This window comes from Pygocentrus nattereri, chromosome 14 (assembly GCF_015220715.1).
Source record: "Pygocentrus nattereri isolate fPygNat1 chromosome 14, fPygNat1.pri, whole genome shotgun sequence".
NCBI lineage: Eukaryota > Metazoa > Chordata > Actinopteri > Characiformes > Serrasalmidae > Pygocentrus > Pygocentrus nattereri.
The window spans coordinates 6933292-6946260 of NC_051224.1; the positions used below are offsets into that span (position 1 = coordinate 6933292).

General features: G+C 38.9%; 1 protein-coding gene across 1 annotated transcript; it reads left to right on the top strand.

Moving 5' to 3' along the window:
• Positions 1 to 589: 589 nt before the first annotated feature.
• On the top strand, positions 590 to 12914 carry LOC108432191 (60S ribosomal protein L3-like). The gene is made up of 10 exons (XM_017705862.2): positions 590 to 698; positions 3020 to 3212; positions 5425 to 5593; positions 6702 to 6837; positions 10034 to 10220; positions 11146 to 11306; positions 11418 to 11519; positions 11671 to 11766; positions 12501 to 12620; positions 12786 to 12914. The coding sequence occupies exons 1-10, from the start codon at positions 696 to 698 to the stop codon at positions 12846 to 12848; spliced, it is 1230 nt and encodes a 409-aa protein (XP_017561351.1). The 5' UTR covers positions 590 to 695; the 3' UTR covers positions 12849 to 12914.
• The last annotated feature ends 55 nt before the right edge of the window (positions 12915 to 12969 follow it).

Below are 12969 nucleotides of genomic sequence, written 5' to 3' on the forward strand. Positions count from 1 at the left end.
TTCCCCATCCCATGATTAGGCTACATCTGTTTCCATGGTTACACTACAATTATTTTCACAATTATGCTACATCCATTGTCATGGTTATGCTACAGTAATTTTCATCATTATGTGAAATCTGTTCCCATGGTTACGCCTTACTCATTTCCACATTTCATCTACATCCATTTTCATGGTTACACTAGACTCCTTTCCATGATTATGCTACATTTATTTCTATCATTAAGCTACATGTATTTCCATTGTTACAGTACATCTGCTTCATGGTTTTGCTGCACTCATTTCCACTATTATGCCACATTCACTTCTATGGTTCTGCTACATCCATTTGCATAATTACACTACCGTCATTTCCATGGTTACACCACACCCAGTTTCATGGTAATAGCACAAGTAGCATGTTTTGAGAACAGCTGCACTATTACTGGCTCAACTTCATAGTGTCTCTCACCTCCTGAAACCAAAACTATGCCCTTGCAGTACTGACACATTTCTCCACAGATTCTGGCTTGCTCCAGTGGGTTCTAGGACCCCCTTCAGTGTCCCCACTTGGCACTATCAGGCTTATATGAAAAGCAACACCACTCCTGCACTGGGCCAGTCACCAATTTAACTCTGTGTCGTCTTAAGCACGAGTCTTAGAACAGCACTTGGCGTTGTCTCTTTCTGCCTCGGGCCTGGACCGCGAAACAACTATGGTCAGTGGTCTCTCATATTTTCTAACCTTTAAGCTGGCCTGGGGGGACTTTCAGTGCTGTATTAGTTGTAAGGGTTGTAGAGTGATGGCTTTCAACCTTAAGTTGATATTTTGTGTTTGTGTCATGTGTGTTAACAAGAAAACTCTGAGGTTCTTCTCGAGTCCATGTGTAGAAGTGACATGGCGTCAGTGTATTTTCCATGCGGCCAGTGTTCAGGGACAATGACTCATCCATGACTTGTTTATCCACAGCTTTAAATTCTAAATGTCATCAATAATCTCTTGGTAGCTTCTTGGTAACTCCTTTAGGTCTCAAAAGAACCAATATAGATATTGGGCTGTTAGTTTCTACGTTTTGAGTCATTTTTCTTTTAATAAACTACACAACGATAGCACGGCAAGTGAAAGCATCTTAACTGTGATTGTTCTCATTTTTCCATTATGTAGAAAGATTATGCTTTTTGTACTGTTTTAGGTTAGTTCATCTAGTAAAATTTCCTAATTCTACTGGCAGATAGCTTTTTTGTAGTGTAGGAATGCATTTGTTTAAAATATAAGCTACAGGCCTCATAAATGTACATTAAAGCAACATTGTACTGCAAACCCAAACCCAAAACTCTTGTAAAAATCTTTTAACTGATGTCTACAGAGCACCTTCCCACTGCTCTGTCTGGATGTCAGTATTTGAGCATTAACTATGCAAAAAAAAAAGTTATATTGGGGGATTTGTTCCCGAGTGTTTACTAATATTGGTAAATACTAATACTTTTTGTTTTATTCAGTTATATTTGTGAGGAAAGGAATCTAATTTTCACTCGGTTACAGTTTAATCATGTAACATTTAGTTGCTAATCTTGAGAATTTTTAAAAAATAAATATATTGGTGACAGCATCTGTGCTTCTTTGTGATTGGTCAAGCTTGACTTTAATTTTTTTATTTTAGATCAAAAGTGCATCAAAAAGAGAAGATATAGCCTAACAAACTCAGTTATTATGCTACTCAATGCTAGATGGACTAAGACGTTCCATTTTTTTAAGACGTAGTTTTATGAGCTGCTACTTTTGTACTTCCACTCAAGCTGCTTTTTTTGGAAAGGTATTTTTGCTTGAGTCATTCTTTCATTGCAGTCCTTTTACTTGAGGGTTTTAATGGGTTTAAACTACTCTCCCTTAGAGAAGTATGACGGTCAAGACATTCTCTCTGTACAACAGCTACTCTGTCTTTTCTTGACATTTGCTTCTGGGTCAATTCCAGGTGGACGAGCGTACCAGAAACTCTCACTGCACATAGTGATGACCCTGTGTAAGACCACAACTTGGAACGGCTACAACAATGTCATAAGAACTAGCTCTGAGCATAGTTAACAGGGGGGCAGGGGGTTAACAAAGGTACCATTTGGGATACAAGGCTTGCTTACAACAGCACAAATACTGTTGTTGTATTTTTGAATCTTTGTTGATGCATTACAAAACTAACAAGCAAACAATCAAACAGAAATAAGCAAAAAACACAGCCCACAGGTTGCGGTTACAAATCACGGAGCTGCAAATCTGTGACTCATTAGTGAGTAATGAGTAAGGCAGCATGATGTTTTATAAGCAATAAACAGTTTTTCTCAAAAAAATAAAAACAAAAAATGAAAAATGAAATTTTAACTGGTTTCGTGGAACATCATGATGAATGCACAGCATGAAGGGTTAAATGAACTCCTTCAGTGAAGGCTTTCCACAGACATCAGTGTTTACAAGCAAAGATTCAGACTGAGGTGTTTATGTTCACTCTGTTCAACAATCTGACGGAAAATCTTTGTTTACATGCTCACTACAAGTAATCCGATGCAAAATGACGCGCATGCGTGGAGTAGCGCTTAGAGTAAACGTTACCATGACAGCGAACATCACGAGGTCCAGTCGGCGTGAGATGAGTGTCCAGTTGGACTGAGACACAGAAGCAGGACGTCCGTCCCACCAAGCTCAGAGTATGAACTTCATCTCCTCTGCAGACCAGCTTCTGCTCCATCATGTTGAATGGTATAAACCTTTCGCTTTGACCCGACGCGCATGCGCAGAACGTACTCACACGTTCCGATTGGGAATGTAATCGGATTCAGGTGTTTACACAGATATTATTCTCCTATTTAACAGATTATTTAAAGGTTTACCCACCTCATTCAATCGGATAGAACGTATTCTATTTTATTTATATTCTATTCTACGGATTATTAACGGATTATTAGGCAGTAATACAACACAGGTGGTTTTCCACTGTCAGTGCGCTTGAATTCTAGTTTAGTGATATGTGGACGTGTGTTGTCCTTCCAGTCTCACCGTAAATTCCACGCCCCTCGTCACGGCCACCTGGGCTTCCTGCCCCATAAGCGGAGTAAGAGGCATCGTGGGAAGGTGCGCAATTGGCCCAAAGATGACCCCAAACAGCCCATCCACCTCACAGCGTTTCTGGGCTACAAAGCTGGCATGACCCACACACTGAGGGAGATGCATCGCACTGGCATGAGTGAGTCACCATCTGTGACATTAAAGCAGTGGTTCTCAATCCTGGTCCTGGAGTACCCCCTCCCGGGACATGTTACTGCTCCCGACACATCTGATTCGGCTTAACAGCCAATTAACAAGTCCTTTCTAAATTGAAGTGGGTGTATAAGAGTAGCAAAACACAAAAATGTGCAGGACAGGGGTCAATCAAGGAGCAGGGTGGGAACCTATGCATTATAGGAATAATTTGACTAAATGTCCACAGTTTAGCCCTGCGATGGACTGGCGACCTGTCCAGGGTATCCTGCCTTCCGCCCGATGACCACTGGGATAGGCTCCAGCACTCCCCCGTGACCCTGAGGGAGAAGCGGCTTAGAAAATGTGTGTGTGTGTCCACAGTTTTCAACTGACCCCAGCTCTCTAAAGCAAGGCTAGTGTAGCTACCAAGTAATAGAAGCATATAATCACCGGTTAGCATCGGCTGTAAACCATCATGCATTTCCCTCAAATTACATCAAGTTAAGTGTAAGTTATGGTTTGTAATCTGATTTCTCATACAGATTCAAAATCTGACTGGCTTTGCCACCTGTCCAGGATTTTCCTGCATCACCAACTGGATTTTGGTTGTCTACATAGAATTCCTTTACGTATCTTGGAATGCAAGTATTTTCATATGTCGGGATTTCTTTTGAAGTTTATACTCCTTCATTTTATCCAAACCAATTGTACACAAAAATCTGATTGATTGGTTCAGAAAACCTTGGAAAACATGGAGACATGGAAAAGTGCACTATTGGTGACATGTGTAGGCTCTTGGCAGCACTGCATCACAATAACTTAGAAGAATCAGTTCTCTGGGTGAAGAGATATCTATTTACCTAAGACTGCAGCATGAGCACATCCACTGAATTTATAAAAAAAAAGTCACCGATTTTTTTTCCAGAAATTTTATGTGATGAGGTGGCAAACCTTCTCCTGCCAGAAAATAAAAGCTCAAAAGTTACAGAAAAAAGGTAAATAATTAAATCATTGGGTGGACTGAAACATCCATACAGTTCATACAGAAGTTGAGTAATTCTACATTTCATCTCCATCTGAAATATTATTTAGAATTGATTTACTCTTTATCAGGTTGACAGCCCCTTCAGGTCATTTCTAATGTAACTTCTTATGTAGTTTCTGACTCTGTATGACTTACTGACTATATACTGTAGCAAAGTACATAGCAGTAAAGGGTGATTTAAGAAGATTAATCTGATTTCAAAATGATTTATTTCACTTGTAAATCATTACAGAACAATGCAGTAAATTGTAAAAGGTTTAAGTGAGCATAAAGTTTATTATGTAATTTTACAAGCGCTCCATATGAACCTCCTCCAGCTGTACAGACAACATCAATGCTATAGTCAAATTCATCCCATACTCAACTGAGCATGTCGGGTGTCATTGCACTCACGGCTCTTTCAATGTAATTTTGGAGATCATCCAGTGTTGTGGAACCAATGATGAACGCTCACTTCCGATGAAAATCATGTTGCACAGTTATGATGGATTCACTCTTATTGATACAGAGCCCCGCTGGTGACAGCCTGTATCAGTAAAGCATGGGAATGAGATGATTAAGTCATGGCCATGACTTAGTCATCTCATTCCCACGCCTTACTAAATTGTGGCCACGCATTATGTTTATTTATACAGGATGTCACCAGTGGGGCTCCATATATTGAAGTGGAGAACACAGAACACTTTCTGCTCAGGGGTCGCCATCTCCACACAGACTGAATGGACCCATCTTCCAGTGACCATCAGAAACCCATGACCCCCTCTTTCAATTGGTATGTGATTGGTTTCTAGGCGCCTCACGATTGTAAAAATATGGCGCTTTGAAAACAGACAAATCTTTTCAAATCGCCCTGTATGTAAGTTTGTACAATTACAAACCTGTACTACTTTCCCAGCAGCTGGCAGAAATAATTTGTTATCCAAGCAGATATAGTTAAATCTATATAGTTATATTCTATATATCTATATAGTTCTATATAGATATCTATATATATATATCTATATCTATCTATATATATATATATATATATATATATATATATATATATATAGTTATAAAATCACTCAGACATTTCAAAGGGATCATAAAACTTGTTAGGTCAATTTCGTCCTTCATCCATGACATGAAGGTGCTAGATTGTTGTTAAATATCTCTTCTCTTTCTCTCCCAGAGGTAACAAAGCGAGAGGAGGTGGAGGCAGTCACTATCATTGAGACTCCTCCTCTGATCATGGTGGGAGTGGTGGGCTACATCAGCACACTGAAGGGTCTGCGCAATTTCAAGACCATCTTTGCTGAGCACATTAGCGATGAGTGCAAGCGTCGATTCTATAAAAACTGGTATATTGTTTGTGTATTTGTGTACATATACTTGTAATATCTGGCATTACATGTGTAACAACTATTTAAAGGGGAATTCCAAAGATTCTACAAAGTTTCTGCACAATTCAATTGGTTGAAATGTAAACAAAGTTCAGAGTGGTTTGATGTGAAATGGTTCGTTGTAGAGAAACATGCCTACTCAAATTTCTTTACAGTGATAGTGACAGGAACCAGTAGTTGTGGTGTCTACAACACAAACAGACGTTGTATGTACTATCCAAAACGACTAGTAAACCTACATGTATCTTGGGAGTTTTATAGTAAAACTTTTCTTTTGGGACTGTTTTGTCTCACCCTGGCCTGCACGTACTTCAGCATGAATGTGTTTTAAAAATACCTTTACGCCAAAACCTTCTCTCAAAAATATTGTACAACAATATAATGTATAAATGTATTTAATATAACAGGTAGTTCCGGCCACACAAGCTGTTTGGTTGGGAAGTGCTCTAACCGTGCTGATATTTCGCCATAAGATCACAAACATCGTATCACTCCGCTGAGGCGCTGTTGCTAAGCAACGACTATGATGAGAGACGCTCAAGCTATTTGAACATTTTTACTTCTTACTTTGCGCACAAACAGAAAACGGACACTGTTAAGATCACATTTGATCGACAGCCGATTTGGTCAGACTCTGAAGATGAGATGACACTGAATTCCCAAATTGTCGTCACCACTGAGCAGCTTTTCAGTCAGCAGCTGTGACAGAAGAACAGCTAAACAACCTGGAATCAGCCAGAAATGAGCCCAACACCATTCGCCAAATGACTTGGTTACATCTTAAAGCTGTAGTAATGCAGAAATTTTGAAAAATCTACGTATTTAGTAAAAAGAATAGAAAACCTGCAGAGTTAATATAAAACATGCTCATAATAGAAGCTGGTGCTGAAACCACTGCCCATTGGCTTCAGTTCTTTTCTAACACTGTCATGGTCCATTGTGATCAATCGTAAGTTGCAGATACTGCAGACAGAGTTTAGGTTTAGAAACACTGGAGTACACATTTAACTACAATGGACCTTACACATTCCCCTCACTTTTCATTCCTACAACGACTCTTCCTCAGGTACAAGAGCAAGAAGAAGGCCTTCACTAAATACTGCAAGAAGTGGCAGGACGACGCAGGAAAAAAGCAGCTGGAAAAGGACTTCATCCTGATGAAGAAATACTGCTCTGTGATTAGAGTCATTGTCCATTCTCAGGTAACTTCTTTTTCAAGTCTACTTCTATAACCAGCCATAAGCAGACATATCAGATACAACAGCTGGAGGCCAAGTATTGATTCTGAAGGGTGGATTATTTATTTCAGAAAATTCGTAGGCTGAGATGTGAAAGCTAAGATCAGCAGCCAGAGATTTTTGGCGCTGCAGTCCTTGGTAACTGAATAATCTTGAGGAATTATTGAATGCAGGAGACATTTGATGGAAGTAGCATTTAAGGCATAACTTCAAGGAACCTTTCTACACTGTAGAAAATAGCTAGAACCAGTTCAACCTAAAAATACTTCATATAGTAGTCAAGTCAATTTCAGATATGATTAGACTGAGCCCTTATAGGGTTTTCACACTCTGGCACTGTCACACCACCAAATGTCTATTTCAATTCCAAGATTATACTTCAGTCAGAGATAATTTGAAGGTCATAGTTCAAAGAATCTAAATATTCCTCTAAATTCATGACCAAAATAAACTGCAACGCTTCGGTCTCACTTTATTTGGATAGTGCTGTATAGATTATCTACAGATGTTCAAATTGTTAACAAACTGACTGGTTGATTTTAAACAGTAGTGGGGTTAGGGTTAGGATTAGAGCCAGCTTTAGAGTTAAATAAATTGGTTGGGTTCAAGTTTTGGATTGAGATTAAGGTTAGGGTTAGGATTTGAGCCAGCTTTAGAGTTAAATAAAATGGTTGGGTTTAAGTTTTGGATTGAGATTAAGGTTAGGGTTAGGATTTGAGCCAGCTTTAGAGTTAAATAAAATGGTTGGGTTTAAGTTTTGGATTGAGATTAAGGTTAGGGTTAGGATTTGAGCCAGCTTTAGAGTTAAATAAAATGGTTGGGTTTAAGTTTTGGATTGAGATTAAGGTTAGGGTTAGGATTTGAGCCAGCTTTAGAGTTAAATAAAATGGTCAGTTTAGTTAAATGTAACTAGTAAATGAAATATCTACAAAGCATCTAAAGTAGACTATCCAAATAAAGTATTACCAAAACTGCTCTTAAAACCAATGTTTTTCAGTCGTTGGATAGTTCTAGAAAAAAACTTTAACTGGTCTGGAACAGGGGTTCCAAATCCCAGTCCTGGAGACCCAACACATGTGCACAGCTTTGTGTTTTGTCACATCAAGCACACCTGATTCAATGCCTTAACTAATTAGCAAGCATGTTGCTGGCTGGGTCATGTGTGTAGAATAGGGAAGCCTTAAAACTGTGCACCGAGCAAAGGGTTGCCAGGACTGGGATTGGGAATACCTGATCTAGAACTTTTACATTATTACAGTTTCTTTAAACTTTAAAGTGAACAAGTATGGAAATTCATATTTTCGTTCTGTATGGTTTTACGAATTCAACATGTTATGAGTCTCTTACAGTAATGTCATCAAAACCTGTGCTTTAATTATGGCCATGGAAGATTATGTTCAACCAAGAATTTAGTCTTTTTTACTGATGTGATATTATAAACTGTGTTAAATATGATGAAAGGGCAATGTTGATTTCAGGTTGGCTTTTAAAAGTTTCTTCACACTCATCTCATTTACTAAAGATGCTACTTTAAAGGCCCATCCATTGAAAGGCTCTTAAGGAAACCAAAAGTGGTTCTTCTATGGCATCCTCCCCAAAATCACTTTCTTTAAGTGAGCAGGGCCGTGGCTATGAATCTGTTCTTACACTGCTACTGTTAGGAAACCACAGAATCTGGCCCCAATATCTCTTTATTTCATGCAATAGATGAGCAATCCACTACACTTCTGCTCATAATAAGCAATCCTTCCATATGTGTGTTAGCACGTGGCTGTGGTTTCAAATGGCAGTTTAAAAATAAGCCACGAAACAGAAGCTGGCAGCACTGACTCTTAGCACTGAGCTATTAAAGAGCCTTCACACACCAAACACACTTCTTATAGTGGACAGTCGTTATTTTATGCCTAGTTTTTTCTTCAGGTGTTGGCGATCGTCCCACTGGGAGGGGAATCATGTAAACAGTTGATTCAGGTGGTATTAAACAGAGCTATGAACCAGCTTGTGTGAAGAGTGAAGTAATTTCACATTGAATGTCCCCTGGTGTATGACTACTGTCCTATGCTGAGTGTAAATTTGGCACAATTTTTTTAAGCACAGCTTTTCTCTTTAAAGAGCATTATTCATTAAAATGGTTTGTTCTTTTAGTTAAAGGGCTCATATCATGAAAAACAAAACTTTGTTAGCTTTTTTGAAACGAGAGTTTGATGTACACTGTCGCGCCCGGTTTGCTCATCTGGGGGTTTTTACATTCTTGTTAAAACGTCTTTCCTGGAATTCTGTGAAGCTGCTTTGTGACAACATCAGTTGAAAAAAGTGCTATACAAATAAATTTGATGTACTTTGATGTAAAGATTTGAGTTATTGGACTTCATTATTTTCGTTTAGACCTCCAAAGTACCTGCTACAAATCTCAACTTCTCTTTCCAATCAATACAATTTCCAGTCCTTTGCATTTTAGTTTAATTTTATTAAAACACACAAATTCATATTAGTGTGAAATGTTGGGAGTATTAAGGATGTTTGGCTCCTTATTTTTATACTCCTGGATATTTAAAATTTGTTTTAAAATTTGTTTTAATAATTTTAATTTGCAAAAGTGCTTTTCATTTCCCAGTCCAAACAGGGAAATGCATTTTGAATTCATCATGGTTGTGATGTCACAAAGAGTCCACAAATGTTATGTATTAAGACATTGTGCCAGATGGTTTTCAGGATGTGGGTTGCCCAGTACTGGACTATATTTTACTGTCAATAGTGATTTGCGATTAAAAAAGCCTTTTTAAGGTCCAGTCACACTAGCCTTTGTCAGAGAAATTTTGCAAGTGATTTTGCTGCCAACCATGCCAGCTACATACATGTTTTTGCTTCAACTCAGTGTGCAGCACTACTCTGTCATGAATAAATAATTATCTGGTCAATTTTGTGTGTTTCTACTATTTACAGTTGCTGAGGTAGCTAGCTGGCTAACTGGACCAATACAGATTTTTGTCAGCCTTAATCAAAACAAATGTCTAGTGTGACTGTACCTTAACCCTGATCTGGGAAACCAATTCATTGTTTTGAGTAAATACTTTTAATTGTTGTGTCTGGCAGCGGGGGTTGTGATTCTTGGAATCCTACTGTACATTCTTAGCAAGTACCTTTGTGTCTCTTTGTGCAGATGCGCTTGCTTCCCCTGAGGCAGAAGAAGGCCCACATCATGGAGATACAGCTGAATGGTGGCACGATTGCAGAGAAGGTGGACTGGGCCAGAGAGCGACTGGAGCAGCCCGTGCCTGTGTCCTCAGTCTTCTACCAGGACGAGATGATTGATGTGATAGGGGTCACCAAGGGCCATGGCATGAAAGGTAAGATGAATGACAGGACATTTCCTCTCAGTACTTTGTCGTCTCCGAACAGATGGAGCACTGATGCAGGGTTCCTCTGGGAAAATTCTCAGGGAAACCTGCTATTACTCCACACACACTGCATCACCTTCAGTGGCAAGCTGTAGCACTTGAGCTAAATATTTACGACATTATTAAGGCAGAATGTTGGTGAATTGCCCAAAAGTTACTCTCTGGACTATTATTTAATAAAATCCATATGTGATTTTTCTAGCTCTGCATGAATACGTAGTCCAGTTTGCCTGGAACTCAATACTGACCATGGTTCATAGCATTCATTTGATAGTTCAGCAAAAACAAAAAAATTGAGAAAATTGAAAAGAAAAAAAAAATCAAATGTACACAATTTTCCCTTTACTTTAAATGGAGTAGTGCTTCTTTAGCTTTGCAGTGGAACAACAAGCCTAATGCAGAGAAGTAGTAATGGTTTATATCTCTATAAACTGCTTGTCTAAAACATTTCAGACTTCAGTTAAGTTGTTAAACATCTTGAATAGACTTGCTTATGGGGTCCCTGGCTCTGTAAGACATATTGAAAACCATAAAAATGGACTAAAGTGTGTATTGTAATAACTGTAGTAGCAGTCATCAAGCCTAAATCCTGTCCATTTGTATAGATAACAGTGTCATACAATATCAGAATTCACATAAGCAAATCTGTTAGAAATTACTTAGAACCTGATGAGGATTTAAGCATGCTGCTTTCACAATGCAGATCATAAGCTTCCATTCCTTGTTAGCTTTATCAGTCTGGTTGCTCCAGTACAAAACTAAATAGGCAAACTTTGGACACCAAACATGTCCTGCCTGATCATGTACATTTATGGCAAGTGGGAATTTTTCACCACACTATCCCTTTAAAGCTGGCTTGCTTATGCACCTCTAGGAGTAACGAGCCGCTGGCATACCAAGAAGCTTCCCAGGAAAACTCATAAGGGCCTGAGGAAGGTGGCCTGCATAGGAGCCTGGCATCCAGCCCGTGTGGGCTACACTGTTGCCCGTGCTGGCCAGAAAGGCTACCACCACCGCACAGAGCTTAACAAAAAGGTCTGATTTCTGCCTTTCTATAACCCTAAGCACACATTTTCATCAGTGAAAACACATTAAACGACTTTATCATTTCTCATCTTGCTAACTGATCTGTGCGATCTTTAACAGATATACCGTATTGGAAAAGGGGTTCATGTCCAGGATGGCAAAGTGGTTCGCAACAACGCCTCTACTAACTATGACACAACCCAGAAGACTATCACTCCTCTGGTAATAAAAGTCTTCTTTAAGAAAAGTCATGACTCACACTAATTATGTTTCTCTTCTGCAGTGTTTCATTTTTACTTATTTTTTTTAAACCAAGCATCTCAGTGTCTAATGAAAAATCAGCACTGGCTGTTTGCATGATTTCCCTCAATAGGGAGGCTTCCCACATTACGGAGAGGTGAACAATGACTTTGTGATGGTGAAAGGTTGTGTGGTTGGAGCAAAGAAACGAGTGCTTACTCTCAGAAAGGTACGATACAGTTAATATGATGCATTTGCAGTATATTGAAAATCAAGTATGTATGCAAATATTAGAATATATCAAGAAAATATTGTATTACTGTCCTTTCTCATGTTGAATACCAAATGTAAATTATGTAAACACAGCTGTGCAAAAGTCAGAGACCCTTCATTTATTTAATTTTCATTTAAATTGGCCGTTAAGTACAAGTTAATCATTTTTCAACAAATATTTCAGTCGATGAAATATAAGAACTTACTTGCATAAGGAAGGACAGGGTCAAATAAATAAAGGACAAAACAGGAGTTTAAAAAAAAAAATTAAAAGATATGGGACTCCTAACAACTACATAAGACCTGGTAGACCACCAAAACTGTCACCATCAGATAAACAGTACTTAAAGCTTTTATCTCTGAGAGAGAGGAGATCAGTACCCCAGATCTGAAAAAATCCACAGGTGTTTCTGCCCATGCTTCCACTGTGAGAAGACAACTCAACACTATGGGCCTGAAAGGATGTGTAGCTGTCAAGAAGTGGTTACTGAGAAAAGGCAATAGACAAAAAAGAATGAAACATATACTTAATGGCCATTTTGGCCTTAAATTAGATAAATGAATGGTGGTCTCAGACTTTTGTATAGTACTGCACCTCAGCACAATATGGCTGTTGTATGTGTAGAATTGACATCATGTTAATTTGGTCAAGATGTATACTAATACTGTTCACTTGCATCTATGTCTTAGTCCCTGCTCGTGCAAACCTCACGCAAGGCCAAGGAGACCATTGAGCTCAAATTCATTGACACCACCTCCAAGTTCGGCCATGGTCGTTTCCAGACGGCTCAGGAGAAGTTTGCCTTCATGGTAAGTTATGACAGGTTGGAAATGGGAAGAAACAGGGGACACTTTAAATTCATCATAATATTCTGTGCAGTTTTATCCAAAACTATTTACTACTGAACTGAAGCTAAAGTGGTGAAACTGACTTAACAGTGAATCTGAATTCTCTATTCTTTCTCTCTCCACCAGGGCCCTCAGAAGAAACACCTGCTGAAGAAAGCACCTGAGCCTGTGTCTGAGGAGCCGATGTGAGGGGCCGTGTTCTCTTCACTAATAAGCACATATTCAAAAGTAAAAGGCCTTTCAGAATTTCAGAAACTGACTCTGCACATTTTCTTCTACATCAAGCTTTACATGCAATGTGCAATACAGT

Coding starts and splice junctions, on each gene's coding strand:
- LOC108432191 (XM_017705862.2), top strand. Junction 10,221..11,145: donor CAAGGGCCATGGCATGAAAG/GTAAGATGAATG, acceptor ATGCACCTCTAG/GAGTAACGAGCCGCTGGCAT. Junction 11,767..12,500: donor GAGTGCTTACTCTCAGAAAG/GTACGATACAGT, acceptor TCTATGTCTTAG/TCCCTGCTCGTGCAAACCTC.